This window comes from Molothrus aeneus, chromosome 1 (assembly GCF_037042795.1).
Source record: "Molothrus aeneus isolate 106 chromosome 1, BPBGC_Maene_1.0, whole genome shotgun sequence".
NCBI lineage: Eukaryota > Metazoa > Chordata > Aves > Passeriformes > Icteridae > Molothrus > Molothrus aeneus.
In genome coordinates this window covers 4,775,894-4,791,608 of record NC_089646.1, presented here as the reverse complement: position 1 = coordinate 4,791,608, position 15,715 = coordinate 4,775,894, and the positions used below count along the sequence as shown (strand labels likewise).

At 41.7% G+C, this 15,715-nt stretch overlaps 1 protein-coding gene across 1 annotated transcript in view; it reads right to left on the bottom strand.

The window, feature by feature from the left end:
* The window catches only part of DLEC1 (DLEC1 cilia and flagella associated protein), a 32,950-nt gene that overhangs the window by 6,597 nt on the left and 10,638 nt on the right, over window positions 1-15,715 (bottom strand). The window contains exons 14-31 of the mRNA XM_066550715.1: window positions 15,133-15,325; window positions 13,752-13,810; window positions 13,082-13,256; window positions 11,740-11,833; window positions 11,386-11,516; window positions 10,919-11,077; window positions 10,001-10,140; window positions 9,604-9,757; window positions 8,388-8,498; window positions 7,210-7,340; window positions 6,676-6,861; window positions 6,523-6,581; window positions 5,252-5,403; window positions 4,640-4,743; window positions 3,882-3,952; window positions 3,019-3,236; window positions 1,920-2,054; window positions 576-698 (exon numbers count right to left, since the gene is read on the bottom strand). Of these exons, the coding sequence (XP_066406812.1) occupies window positions 576-698; window positions 1,920-2,054; window positions 3,019-3,236; window positions 3,882-3,952; window positions 4,640-4,743; window positions 5,252-5,403; window positions 6,523-6,581; window positions 6,676-6,861; window positions 7,210-7,340; window positions 8,388-8,498; window positions 9,604-9,757; window positions 10,001-10,140; window positions 10,919-11,077; window positions 11,386-11,516; window positions 11,740-11,833; window positions 13,082-13,256; window positions 13,752-13,810; window positions 15,133-15,325 (2,395 nt within the window). The remainder of the gene's footprint in view (window positions 1-575; window positions 699-1,919; window positions 2,055-3,018; window positions 3,237-3,881; window positions 3,953-4,639; window positions 4,744-5,251; window positions 5,404-6,522; window positions 6,582-6,675; window positions 6,862-7,209; window positions 7,341-8,387; window positions 8,499-9,603; window positions 9,758-10,000; window positions 10,141-10,918; window positions 11,078-11,385; window positions 11,517-11,739; window positions 11,834-13,081; window positions 13,257-13,751; window positions 13,811-15,132; window positions 15,326-15,715) is intronic.

Here is a 15,715-nt window from a genome sequence, read left to right as displayed (position 1 = left end):
ATTCCAGGACTCTATTATTCTACAGTTCTTTCTTCAGGAATAAGGATTATTAGGGTTGTTTTTATTGAACATTCTATTAGCATTCATTCAGGTTACCTTGCACCTTTGCAACAATTAATGTCAGAGAATCACTGAGCCATTCATAAAACCCTGATCAAGCCTCACATCAGCAGTTGTTGAAGAGGAAGTTTCCCAGAGGAGAGATATGCTGTCCAAATTCACACAGGAAGGTGGATGCAGAGCCAGGAACAGAACTCAGCAGTCCTGAGTCTCACTTCCATTGTTAACTATTGTTAGCAATAAAACCTGATGTTGTGATAGCATTTCAAACCCCTGGGCTTTTGTCTGGTGTCTGCTGCCCCAGACAATGCAAGAAGATGGTGACATTCCCATCCCAGAATGCTTCCAAGCTCCAAGAGAAATGCAACAGATGAACAACCCTGGTTAAGGAAGGATGTACAGGCTAGCAGGAACAGGACTGTTTACACAGACTGGCCAGGTAACAGCAGCCTGTACATAAATTACAGGAAGGGAAATTATATTCCCCTTTGGCCTTGCCGTGGCAGTCAGTTTACCTTGCTGTCCAGGCTCATGAAGCCCAGCAGCAGCGCGTCACAGCACAGCTCAGCCTCGGTGTCCGGGATGACGAGCGGGGTGAAGGAGATGAAAACATCGCTGCTGCCACCTCCTGGAAGCACCTGCGGCCGGGAGAGAGCGTTCAGTGCACGGAGCCGCCGGGGATTGCACAAGAACCTCGGGACTCGGCTGCCAAAACGGAGTTGCACAAGCAGCATGCAATCCCCCGGGCACGGGCTCAGGCTTGCACGAAAATGCCAACATGGGACAGCCAAACTGACAATTACTTCAACTGCAAATATCACTGTGGCCATTTTTTAGCATCAACAGAGTTTAAACACGATCACAGACCAACTGTCTAAGTGCACAAGCATGTACACATCTGTTTGTTTTTAAAAATACCCAGTTCTGCCCACTCTTACTCCCTGGCTACCTCAGGTGATTATTCCACAACTTACATATATGAAACATTTTTTGAAGAGTTACAAGTGTGAACTAAGAGTATTTTACAGTTCAGTTTAGTCTTGGCTATTTTTTAATTTTACATGACAGCAGGGAATGTAATCACATGCACTAGCCAGCTGCAGTGGATTTTCTGGGATTTACAGGTTGACTAGATTATATTATTTCTTTAGGTGAATTGTGCAGGTTAAATCCTGGTACTGCTGCTGGCTACACCCCACAAAAGCTGCCTCCACAGTGAGGCACTTGTTTGTCTGACCTTTTTCAGCCTTGGCCATCTCAGAGCTGACTGCAGCTTCATTTCTGTCATCATTCCTTTTATGTAATCTTTAGCTCATTTTAACTTGTAACTGAAACCCTTTAGCAAAAAAATATTTAAGAATAAAATTGGCACACTGATGTTTTGGGCAGCCCTGTCACTCACAGCTAGATTTTTCTAGTGCTGTCTTTACTTTATGATATTCCTAAGGGATTGTGACACTGTGGCCTGTATTTGCACAACTCACTTGTGAAGCACTGTGGGTTACAGTGGTTTATCTCATGAGTTATCTACAGAGCACCCCTTTCCAGCAGCCTGGTTTCCAGCTCTGCATGTTTCCACGTGGCTCCCACATTTCACCATGCCAGCCCAAGTGAGAAGAGCAGAGATGTCACTCTGGTGTACAACTAACACTTCAGTCATCAGGTCACTGCTCAGATGTAGACAGGACACGTTCTGTCAACCTTGCAAACTCCTCTCATGATCATCTCCAAAGCCTTCCTTTCACTGGTTAATAGTCTACCTCAAACCAAACTCAAAGCCACCTCCTTCTCCTTCTCTGTCTCCTCTGCCCTGCAGAAAATGTGCTAAATCTAAGGCCAAAGAAAATGTAAAAGCTTACAATCTGCCTTGGAGCAATGGAGTAGGGGCTGTCTGCAGGCACTCCCTCATGAGGTCGGATGAGTACAGAGATATTTTTCTCTCCTGCAGACTCCTGACTGCTGATTTCCAGATCTTTGCTGTCAGAACCTGGAGGCTGCAGAGACACAGGGGTGGGGAATGGTTAAAACTGTTACACTGCAAGGGAGGAATGTGAGTGATGTGCACAGGGAACTGCTCAGGAAGCATGGCCAGCTCCAGTTTCTTTCTGGCACAAGGGCTGGACACGTGGATGTGTCCTGTACATTGATTTTCTCATCCACAGAGTAGCTCTCCTGAAACTGCTCCTGAATGCCTTGGAAAATGTGTATGCCTGGGTCCAGTTCTACCCAATCATGACACCTCTGGCCACAAAGCAGCACTCTGGGGCAATACTGTTCCATTTGGGCACAAGAAAGGTTAGAGCTGTGTTCAGAACAACTGTGCATGCTGAGCTGAAGCAGAGAAAACGTGATCTTAATATCTTTTGTGTGAAGCTTTTGCCAGAAAAATATACAATATCCTGGGGAATACCTTCTCCCTGTCACTCCCAGCCCCTCAAGACACTAAATTGCCACATTATAATCAAACCTCATGTGTAATAATGTTACCTTATTCTAACAGAACCAATCTAATTTTAGCACTGGGATAAATGCCTCCATATCATTAGCAGCAATTTGAAATTTGCAGGGTAGGTTCTGCTCCTTGACTACAGCACATGTTGACACCAGAAAGCACCCACGAGAAAAGCAGAGCCAAATTAAGGAGTTTTAGTTATTGTAATTCTTTCATGTAATAATGGCAATAGTTTGTCAGTGACAGTACTTTAAATAGTATTTTTTTAGCTTTTTAAACACTTTTAAGGAGAGCTAATTGCTTATAGCTCTCTCTGGAAACAGACTGTTATCCCCAAAGCCACCTACCCACATATTGTGTGTTTGACTGGGAGAGGAGCTGACATTTCTTTTAACAATCCATCTCTTAGTTACAAGTTCTATCTCCTGTTATTGTTTTCAACCCTTCATGCCAAAAATCCCCTCATGTATCTCAGCAGCAGTATAAGAAACTTCCTAAGAGCTGACCTCATCTGTGCTTTCCAGAGCTGGATAAACGCTCCCACAGGGAATGGCAGCTGGATCCAGCTTTAACACCACCTCTGACTCTGAGGTGCTACCACTTGATGCAGCTTCATTTCCAGCCATGTCCACAGGAGGAAAAGGGTCTCCAAAGAGCACCAACAGGTCCACCAGCTTTTCATCATCTGGCTCTTGGTTGTAAACTTCCAAGTCCAGGCGGATGTCTGAATGGGAAAGGATAAAAGGACAATTACTTCCAGGCAGTGAGAGGGCTCATGGCTTAGCTGGTACCAGAATATCAAGTAACAAATTTGTGTCTGGCAACAGGATTTGTATTAAAATGTATCTCTTAGGTTTCCCATGTTTGCTGTAAATGAAAATTATTTCAGAGCTTGCTATAGTTTGGCCACTTTCCTAAACTATAATCAAAATAAATTATGAGTATTTTGTTTAAGCAAACGGATCTAGTAGAATTATAAAAAAAAGGTGATTGACTTTGCTCTGAAAAGCTTACAATTTCACTCAAGAGCAAAAAAGACTAAACAGAAGAGCCAGAAGATGCCAGTAAAAAGCAGGTAGCACATCTGATTGACCAGGCTTAGTGTTGTAAGAAATTCATAAAAACAGGATGGAAAATCCGGAATTCCCACCATTTCAATGAGGCAAAACCCAGCTACATCAAGATGGGATGTGCAATTGCATAGTGGCAACACATTGAGTCACTCTCTATTTTTTTTTTTCTGCTAAAAACATCTTCATTAGGGAACAAGTATGCCTGTCAATTAACAGGTTAATGGGTCCTTCTACTTTTATTTCTATAAGGAACACAATGAAAGCATTAATGTTTGCTGTACAAAAGCCATCCTTACCAAAGGGAGTGGGATTGTTGAGCTGGACCCTCCGAAGCACAGGGGACCCTCCTGAGACTTGAGTGCCAAACCTGGGCAGGGAACCTTGCTGTCAGTGCATGCAGAGCACAGAAGTGTCTGAAATCACTGCAGAGCTGTTTAAAAGTGGAAATGATCTGGCTGCACTGGAGTGGCTCTCAGGTAAGGCATGGCCTACACTGTGAAGTACAACATTGGTTTATTTTATCTGTCTTTTTTCTTGTTTCCCCAGTTTTTTTCAGTTGTCTCAGACATTTCAGAGTAACCATGTGCAGTGCTGGGGTTCCCCAAAAACCAACCTTTACCCCTCATCCCAAGGTGCAGATACCATTTGTTGTATGAGAGGGTTTAAACCTTCCCCTGACACTACTGATCTTAGGGCTGTGTCTCTCCTGGTGCAGGTAAAGGGCCAGGGAGAAATGAGCTGTGGGTGATGAGAATTGCCACCATGTGCCAGCTGCCATCTCCACAGAGCCAGATGAGGCTGCACTGGGTGAAATTCTGCAGCTGCAAGCCCAGGACAGAGACTGCTGGCAGACTTCAGCAGTCTTGTAGTGCAGATTATTTTCTAATTGTCTTGGCAGAGAAAAACGTATTGATGTTCTAGAAGCAGATACTGTGCTTTGACTGACACTTTGCTGACCTTCTCATTATATCACAAGATGGAACAGGTGTGTGTGTTGGCTGCAGCCCATTGGTATTTAATTCACTGATTTGTCTGACAGTATTTCGCACTATACCTGACAATGGGTGGCTCTGGTTTTGGTCCTGTCACCTGCAGGAAGATTGGACAGCCTTTCACAGTCATTTGCATAGGAATTAATTTACATTGTAAGTGTCCAACCTATTAAAATGAATTTTTGCTATTAGAATCAAGATAACACTTTAGTTCTCTGTGTTATGAGATTATGTTTTGCAAACTGATTGGATTTTCAAATATTTTTGACTAGTTTCCTTTGACAACCTCTAATTTATATGCTAACAACAACTCTTCTCAGCAGGAAAATGCAATACCTCATGCATTTATCAGCTTTCCTGCTGCTTTTCTACACAACACAATCTATGGTATTGGTAGAGCAGAGCAGTGCACTGGCCAGCTCCCAAACAGATGTTATAAATCAAAACTACTCCAGTCATTTTCAAGGCACATGAAAACCTCCCAAAGAATAAACATGTCCCCCTAAAACCAAACAATTGTTCTTTACATGTCATTGGAAGTAGTGGTATAGCAAGATCCATCCTGAATTTTTACAGAAGTCTTAAAAAACTTGAAAAAGTATTTCTAACAGAAAGGCATCTGGGAAATACAATTGGTGTAAAATCTGCCATGGTAAAACCAAACCCCCACCTACCTTACAGACAAGGTTATCCTGGTACTCTCCCCACATGTTGTTGTAAGCTGCTATTTCTATGGTGAGCTGCTGGAAAGCTTCCAGAGTTCCTCTGGAAGGTTGGATATGGAAAGCTGCTCCCTTCCCCTGGGACAGCAATGCTGCTGCAAACTCTGAAGGAGCAGAGCAAAGAAGCATTTCATGAATTCTGAGGAAATGGAACAAAGTCTTTCAAAGAATACACAGGACCATGGTTTTAGTTGCCTTTAATCAGCTTAACCTCACTGACTTAGAAACCCTGGGATTATTTGCTCAGCTCACATTTATACCACTTTACCCAAGTTCCCTTCTGCAGTGGGTCTTACTCTGTTGTTTAGACTTAGTGCTTGCCCAGAATATTTTACAACCCTTCCAACAACCTGATCCAGAACTCTTTGGGATATGCAAGGCACTAACTGGTTACTTGAAAAGAACTGAGTAAAATAGGCTGGGATTTGTGTTGACTGTTTCTTGTTCCACTAGCAGCTGCCTGTTTACCTCTGTGTGCTCTCCCATGCAAAGAATGAATTAAAAAGAGCAAAGCCTTTCCACATTCTGAGTCACCTAGGCCTGCATGGAATCTGTCAGAACAGCATTTTTCTAATCTTAAGCACTAATTCAACAGCTGAAAAGCTCTGTCTGTGGAACAGATACCAAACTCTATGGCAAGGTACCAATATGTGCAAGTTTTATTTTGGATACAGAAAACACATCCACACTTCACAGCTTTTTGCTCCCATTTCCTCCCTCCCTCAGTCTCATGTGGCTGTAAATATTATCATTTTTCAGTACAACACATCAGAAATGACAGATGGGCTGTGCTGTAGCTTTCCACAGTGGGGAAGGTATGGTAAAGGGTTTGAGGGAGAAAAACTTGCTGCACTGGTACTGGAAAACTGTGTGGGAGAGAAAGAGCCAAACGTTCTGCATGTCATCCATCCCATGTGCTGGGAGGGAACTGTCACCAGAATCACCAACTTTGTTTCATACTGCTGTTTGCAAGAAAAAGATGAAGAAGAGAGAGAAAGAAAGGGAGGAGAAAGGAGAAAAAAGCAGAAGGGGAAGAGAAAGATTGACTTAATGCTTATCCAAGGTGGGCTTTCAAACTCAGGAATGAACAGAGGAATTAAGTAATTTAACAGTTTACACTTCACCAGCTACTCCAGCAATGAGAAGGTGTGCCTGACTGGCACATTTAGGGCTGGCATTCAGCTGGCTTTCACCTTCTGTCCACTGAAGAGATATTTTCATACCTGACTTTACTTTTCTGGCTGCATGCTCTGTGACAGGTCCCCTTTTTTTCACCAGGTAGCTTGGAGAGTATGAAAAAAAAAATTAATCTGATTTCAGGTTTAAATCAGACCCAAATTAATATTTGAGTCATTAGGCAGAACAGCAAGACTCACGGGCAGGCTCCTTGTTCTGGAGGCACCAAACAGGCACTAAAATACTCAGCTTCCAGTGTGAATGGAGCACTGATTGCAGTGAGATTTGTAAGAATCAGCTGATGCTTTACAACATCTTTGACTGCAACTTCAGACCCAAAGTCCAAAAGAAGCTCACATGGGCTTTGTGGCATTTGTCCTTCATCACTGCCAGAAAAAACAACAGTAGTATTTAGACGTGGGTCTTATTTTCTTATGCCACAGATGATTTCAGGTGTTTTAAAAATGTGCAATATGCCATGTGGTTGTGATGCACAGTGTAAAAGGATCATGCAGTCTATGATTGTTGCCATCGGCATTTTCTGCTTTTCATTTTTTCACTTCTACCCCTATAAGGATTTATTTGGGGTCAGATTTTTACCCTGTATAACATGCCAGTCTCCCAAATTAAAGACATATTTACTTATATGAAAAGATATAAAGATGAGCATGTTCCAAAATACAATCATCATTCTATGTATCAGAAAAATGAAATAAAAATCAGTCAGATATTACCTGTCAATTCCACTGCCAGAAGGTACTGAGTATGTGACATGTAGTCCCTTCACTTCTCCAGAAATGCTCAGGAAGAGGGGTTCAGCCATGTCTTCTATGCTACAGCAAAGTGTGAGGTCTTTCAGCTCACCCTGAAAAGCAAAGAATCAAGTTTCCTTGTGCATGAAGCATGTATCACAGAGGAAAGGCAGAGGAAAATACTCTTTGGGGTATTTATTTTCAAAAAGTGTGTAAACTTCCCTGGACTGAACCCAGAACAATAGAATTGTGAGAAGTTTTACTGAACTGTTCTCAGTGCATTTTCTGCAGCATCAGAGCTGCTTAGAAAGCAGTACTGAGGTAAAAATTTGTGGTTTTTTCTCAGCTTTGTACCTGCAGCTGTCTGTGAGCCTAAAATTGCTCCATTACTGATTTCTGACTCAATTGCTACGCTCCAAGTATTGAATCATAGAATCATTTAGGTTGAAAAGACTTCTAAGCTGAGTGAGTCCAAACATTAATCCAGCACTGCCAAGGCCACCACTAAATCATGTTCCCAAGTGCCACAGATACATAATTTTAAATAATAACTCAGATAGTACTGAACACCTACTTTTAAGCAAATAAATGAAACCCAAGTCTCCAATGACTGTAATGGGAACTAAGACACCATATCTATAGGAACATCCTGTGTTTAGCTGCTTTAGCTCAGCTATTTGAATGCCCTTGTAAAGTCTTTCTCTGAATTTCTGCTCCTGTATTTTGCAGACTCTCAGTCCCATCAGCCCCTTTTAAGTTTTCAAATATCAAAATGTTATGAGCCTAACTGCATTCAGAAAACCAAATATACACTGTATATGCCACGCTGCTCCATATCATTCCAGATATTCCAAAGTGAGGATCTGTATGCTCCAAGAAGAGTGATAAGCATTAAGAGCAATTGTACAGGACTTCAAGAAAGGAAGAAAACAGGAACAGCTGAGATATAAAGAAACAGGGAAGAAATTGCACACCATGTACACTTCTTTAATTCTTGCCTTCAACTGTGGGACCTCTAAAGCAAAGCCACTTCAGAGATATTTTATGGGAAAAAGAGCACGTGGTTTTGTACACAGAATTCCTTCCTTTTGCCAGATGGGGGCGAGATGAAAAAGCCAGTGTTGCTGTTTTTATAGAAGTGCATCAGTTTGTAAACTTACCACAGTGTTAGCTGACAGCTCTATGCAGAATTCCCTCTCTTCATTTGGCCCTAAGGTGCCACTGGCAGGGGACACCACGATGGAGCAGGAGGCTGCCTGGCTTCCAATGGGCTGCCAAACAGAAAGGACACTCAGCTCATGCTGATTCCCTCACACTGTCTCTTCTAAAAACACCAAGCTATTCTCAGGATTAGGACGCTTTCAGGCAGCAACACCTACAGTATGTCAAGACTGGCTTTACAATTCCCCATGGGAGATGAGATCCTCATGCCTACATTCATTCCAAGTAACTTCAGGTGCCCAGCTGAGGCTGCTGGGCTGGGAGCAGAGCCACTCCCATCCCTCTCACAGTCTCAGGCCTTTCCAGGGGGAAGCCAATCTATTTGATATCAGAGCAGGATCCCAGATGTGCCCACCTCTGTCCACTACAGAGGTGAGGGAGACACAATTCTGGTGTTGGCACCTTCCCTAAGTGACCAGCATGGAATGCACCCAGGGCTTCCACTCATTTGTTCACACATCAACATCACACATCAGGAAAAATGCCCTACATATTCCTCCCAGGCTGCAGATGCTCCAAAGTGTTTTCCTGTAGATCCTATACCATGTACATGCTCTGGTAGGATCCCTTGGGCACCTGAGGGCATCTGGAGTGGCACTGAGTGCTTTTATGTAGGCAATTGAGCAGAATCCTGGATGTCAGATGTGATGGATGCCAGATCTGAATGACCAAGGCACTGACAAATTTCCATTGACTGAAAAGAGAGTTCAGACACAGCTTAAATACTGACACTAAATTTGGGGCTTCTCTCTGTAAGGTGAATCCCAGCCAGAATGTGAATTCAGACACAATTCAGAATTCAGATTCAATTCAAGAGCACCAAAATTTCTTTGTTTTACCAAATTAAGTGCAAACCCTAAACTGCTATGGTACTTTGTTTAATACCCTGGTAGCTTTACATCCTATGACCCCTCACATCTGCTCATCCATTTTCCCAAGGATCCACAGACAGTAAGAACATGACATAAACTAATAATTAATCTTTTAATAGAAATTGGTCTAAAGCTGAAGTTCTGCTCCCAAGCCAATAAAACAGCAATGACTACTCAAAAGATACATCAGAAAAGCTTTTAAGAACAGTCATTATTTGTATTTCCTACAGAAATTGCAACTTCCATCCCTGCTGTATTCTTCACTCATTAGAAGAGCATTTACCTTTCCCCATAAGTACTTTGCTGGCAGCAGTGTCTGGTTAAAAAGTTTATTGGTTGCTTTGACAGGAACTCCAGTATAAATTTCATTGAATACTAGATGACTAGATATCAGGCACACTTGGGGGGTCTGAACTTCAACAAAAACAGGAAGATGACTGGAAATAAACACACAGATGGTCTATTGTTATTGTTAATGAAACGTGCTAGACATAAAACAGCATGCTGGGAAGAATGATGTTTATGTTTATTTAGCAATATTAGAAATTTGATAGTTCATTGATAGGTTACACAACCCCACTGTGAGTTCATATTTTTGTTGTAGGAGAGAAAACTACCTGAAGTGAAAACCAGATGTGAACCTCAGGACAAACCAAAACAATGCTGCTTTTGCTCCTTACCTTCCTTCTCCATTTTCCACCTCCAGTTCCAGCACTGTCTGGAGACGCTGGCACTGCAGTGATGTGAAGTGAACTGAAACTGTGCACAGACCCAAAGGAGGAATTTCTCCAGCTGATGGCTGGATGGTGAACATGGATACCTGGGAGAGGAGAGAGGGAACAGAAATTTTTTTGACATGTGCAAAGCAAGGATAAAATGTTGAAGCCACACAATCTAATTAGGGTTTCCAAGTGTCCAATTTTTCCTCAGATGTCTCCTTCTCTCTGCCCCTCGAGTCCCACCTGGGTTGATGTCAGGAAGCACAGTGGCAGCTTTGTGAAAGCCTGGCTACACAAGGAGGCAGGGCTTTGCTGCAGTCAGAGCCAAGGGCACAGCAGTGTCAGCTGTGCATGGACTGACAGGGAACATGAAGCAGAAGCAATCAGCCTCAGCAGCAGCACCTGCTCCCAGGCAGCAGCAAGGTGCCACGAGGGGGAAAGGTTCTTGGACAGAAGGGTGAGGAAGGAGGGTTGGGAGAGTGGACTCAGGAAGAGCATCAGCGAGGAGTGAGGGCTCAGATTCTTGTCCAAGATGCTGATGTGGGTGTGTGGGAGGAGTGTTCAGCAGTCTCAGCTCTAACTAAAGCCTTGAACTCTTACTTGTAGCAGCAGCAGCTGAAATAATTGTCATTCAGGAAATACTCTGTGTCTCTTTGGATCAGGCTGGCAGGGGATTTGTAATAAAGGGAAATGGAGAAAAATTGTAAAGAGGCATTCAATCTCAAAAGCACTCATGCACTTATGAAACTGTGCTGGACTAGTTTTGTAAGAAGTTACAACAATTAGAACTTCTGATAGCTGGAATGAATAATACAACTCCTAAGCAGAAGAAATAAAATAGCTAAGGAGGGACTACAGTCAGCTGTAGCACTGACTTACCTCTTCATTCCTTTGAGCTAGAAAAACTTGGCTTTCTTGCATCCTCCACTGTGCTGGCACCTGAGAGAGATTATTTATCTCAAAGGTTCTTGACACAGTCTCACCCTGCTTAGTCAAACCAAACCGGAGTGATGGAACATCAATACAAAGAAATGGACCCTAGGACAGCAGGAAACAGACATCAGAATGGACACCTCTGCCAAAACTGCCTCATTAAGAAACATGCCATTATCTAGGATTAACATTTGATTTCACAGAGAATATCAGAAAGCAAATGCACTGTGTAATGCAGAAAAATTCCATGTGTCATGGGAATATCAACGTTGACTCAACAGTCACTACAGCAAAAATAACTCCTGTTTGTAACCACTTAAGATTCCTCAAGCCATTGAGAGGCAAAAAAGCTTTATTTGGACAATGGCCAGGCCACACAGCTCATCCTTCTGCAAGACTGAACTGCTCCTTACCTTAAAAGCAGCCTCAATATGCAGCATAACTGGCTCTGGACACAGCTCAACATGACATGGCAGGTTACGGCTGATGACCCCAGGTTTGCTCCCAGAAATTGCCAGTACAAATTCACAGCATTTATTCACATCTAGAAGAGAAAACACCAGGCTCCTGTCTCACTTTGTTGTAAGAAACCACCTGCTTCAAGCATGAAGCTACTGGAATCAAGTTAAGTCTCCTGCTGGCTCCAGTGGGCTGGAGATCAGCTAATTTTTCAGTTGGCACTATAGTGCTCTGTGACTGTCATAAATTGATAAAATCAATTACTGTCTCTTTCCTTAATTACTGCTTGCAAGTCACAGAAACTTTACCTATGACACCAGTACGAGGCTCAACTTCGACGATCTCACAGTCTGTGATTTTCTCCCATGTGTACTTGATCAATGTTTTGCTGTTGTTCCACAGCTGAAACAATTAAAATCAATGAGACAATTAATGCACTTCTCAGAGCAGCAAGTCAATTTGCTGAGAGCACTGATACACTGCAAACTGGGTTTTCAGTCACCATTTATTTGTCTCCTTCACATAGGTGAAGGTATTCCCTCAAACCTGAAGAGAATCCATGAACAATTTGTTCCAAGAATATGATCATATTTGAGACTCTTAAACTTCCCCCCATTTTTCAAAAATGCAACAGAATTTCTAAACATAAACTGAAAATCTTTTGAGTGCGCCTTTTTTTTTGCCAAAGACTCTGTTTGTGAGGGAGATGCAAGCTCTTGAAATATTTGGCCTGCTCTTCAGATCTAGTCAAAACATTATTTCTTAACTACAGCAAATAACTTTGTTCTCTGAAGTACAATTATCCCTAAGCACAGTTCAAATTCTTATCTTTTTAAGACCAAAAAACACCAATTGGAAACTGCAAAGGATGTTGTTATATCACCAGTAAGTGGCTTAATTACATCTATCACATGTGTAGTTATACTGGGTTACTGGGAAGTATGAAATGGCTGCCTTAAATTGAAAAAAAATAAGTTCTGTGGAGAGAAATCTTAAAGCCAAAGGCTGATTAGCAGGACCTCTAAGAAAAAATGGGAAAACCATTAACTGGGAAATGTCTTCCTGCCTGGCTCTTGCTAACAGGCCTGTTTTTCCCAAGTGAGTCTAAGATCAAAAGGATCCTGATCTGTAGTGAAGGGGATGCTGTGTGAGGGGACAATTGCAGCAGCATTCTGTCCCAGAATGGCCAAAGAGAAATTACCAGAACCTGCAGGAAAGAATAATATCTAGTGAGCTGCAGCATGTGTGATTTTTGTAGCTCTTCTCTTCCTGTAGTTCTTTGCATGAACAGTGCCTCAGTTATGAACTAATTTAATCATCCATTGACTATTCCTCCCAGCTGGAAAACTTTTACACTACTGGAGTGACAAAGTGATAAGCAAGAGGTTAGTAGAAAAAAACATTGAGAAGGGTCAAACTCTGTGGTAACAAACTGAAGAGATGAAAAAGGAACAAAGGCTGCTGCCTGGAGTGAAGGGCTGAGCAGGCTGGGTAGGGCATTTCAGTGCAGACCCTTCTGGATTCATGGCCTCCTTTAAAAACATTTCAGGAAAACTAAAATAACAATGACTGTCTGATATCTTCTAATAACACCTATGACATCTGGTGACACAAACCCCATGACAACAGTGAAGTGAAAAGCACACAAACCTTAAATTTTTTCTTGACATTTACACCAATGAAATTTTCTCCAGGGATAATAATGGCATACGGTTCCAGAAGAAGGTTGTATGGTTCTGTTGAGCCTTTAACTTCTATTTTCAGTGCTATTACATCCTCTACTCTGCATTCTGGGATGTTTTGAAGCATCCTCTCTTCTACTAAACTTTGGGATGAAATATGGTAGAATCATTAAATATGTTAAACCTCTGTTAAATTGGATCCTGTCTTTTAATTGCCAGATCAAAACTGATAAGCATCACAAGTTTCTCAAATACAGACTGCCTGTGGGCAATTAGCTCAGCCAATTAAAAACTTCATTACTCTTTAAGATATTCTAGTTGTCCCAGTCTGTCCATGAACAAGTATATAAGTGACATACTGCTGTGACAAAGAGTAACAGCAGGAAACCCTGGAAAATAAGCAGACAAAATGACAGTATTATCTTTTTCCAAGAGAGGAAAAGCTAGGGCCAGGCATGTGTCCAGGCATGGGAGAGGATATCAGAGATGCTCTTTGTACCACAACTACTTGCACAGATAATATTCTTTATACTTGTCAATCCATCATCACCAGAAAGAAGAAAAATCCCAGTAACTTAATGTAATAGCACAGATAAATTGTGGCCATATATCTTACTGAGAAATGTTTCTCAGCTTACCAAGGTGATTCTGTGGTGTCCCTCACTACCATCTGCAGCACACTGTGATAACTCTTCAGCTGCACAGATGAAGGAGAAAAGGATTTTAGTGTCAAGTAATCATTTATGTTGAAGATCAAAAAAAGATGGAAAAGTGGTTTACATGTAAAGGATAAATGATCATCATCAGAGTACTAAGCTCTGATAAACAATATTCAAACTCTGGAGTTACTAAAAGAAAACATATTTGACTGCAAAGCATTAAGCCAGATCCTGATCTCACAGTGTATGGTTCCAAGAAAAATACTCATTTTTTACATGCCTGTTATTATTTCCCCTGTATATTGCATACTACACACAAGCATCTGCAAAGGCTCCCCAAATTAAGCTCAATACTGCTGTACTAATTGAGAAGTTTCTTCTAACTGCTGCAGAGTATTCAGCTTAATTGACCATCAATCTGATCTTGAGTAAGAAACACGACTTTTCCTTTTCCATCATGGGAAGAGAATGCCTTCTGTATTCTAATGGAGGAGGGGGGAAAGAAACACAGAAGCAGGACTTAAATCTGAAGGGCAAAAAGCTTCATTTGTTAGGAGACAGATACTAATTCTGATGTATATTTTAATTGAATATATATTCTATGAACTATTTATTTTTTAAAAGCCAGGTAGTTTCTCTTCCATACAAATTTGAGGTGTTTCTTATGTCTGTCAATCAACACTGCATGGGACATTCCCACTCTTGGGCTTTCTTTGGATCAGGTTTCTCTAAATACAGTGAGCTCATGCTCCTTATTTCCAGGGACAGGGGAGCAGAAACTGAGAGAACAGCATTCTCTGGGATAACTGCATTCCAACATCCTTGCCCCCCTCTTACCCACAGCTGCACACAGCATTTCTCTGCCAAAGGCTCCCACTATCCCCTTAATTCACCACTCAGCTGTTCATAGAACCCATTTCAGGCCAAAAAAAACTACAGCTGGAAACAGTTTAAATAATCAGTGTTTGTTAACCTACTTATTTAGGCTGGAGTAGGTACAAGGCACATCCCCCAAGAAGAGGGGGAAGGGTCAGGAGCTGGTGGAGGAGCTGATAGAGGGGTGAGGGTGGTAACTTCACCAGCCAGCACAGCTGCAGTATGAGGATGTGTCCACAATTTCAGTGTAAAATTAACTGTGTCCAGTCAGATCTCCAAAATTACATGAGATCAGAAACTGTCTCACATTTTGCAGTCAAAACATGTTTTCTTTCAGTAACTTTCTACATTTTGAACACTGTTTATCAGAGCATAGTACCAGCTAATTAGATTTAATTTAGAAAAGTTGCACAGCAAGGATTTTATGACTTGAATAAAAATACACAGCTGGAGTTTGTGGATAGGAAGGAATCACAAGCCATACCTCCTGTGGAGCATAAGTGAGAACAAACTCATGATCTGCACAGGGAAGCAAAACTCCCTGCTTGGGATTTAGGGAGAAGGCTGACTCTGGGTCTTGATTGTTTTTGACCTCTGTAAAGTCTGCAGTTTCTTCTGGTATTAATGGTTTCAGATCAGGCTTTGTTATCTGCCAGAAGAAGGGAAGTTCTAGATTGCTGCAAAGAAGTCAATAAACAACAGAAAAGCTATGATTTAAAAAATTAGATATTTTTGAGCAAAATATATTAAGAAAATGTTCAGATTATTTTTCCAGGTAGGAAATTCCTCTCTTTACAGATTACAGGGGTTTGACTTCCCATTTTTTGTGAGTCACAAAGCTGCTGAGGCACCATAGAGTCAGAGTATATAAATCATAAAAAGAACATGCTAGTACGTGAAAGTAAATTCCATAAATTCCATAAATCTTATTCCATAAGATATCTTAACACTTTCTTGCCTTATTTGAATTTGTCATGTAATCCAGGTTTTAGAAACTCTGCAATTCTTTTTTCAAAGATCTGGGATGATCAGGACCATTCCTGCTGACACAAGTACATTTGCCTTGG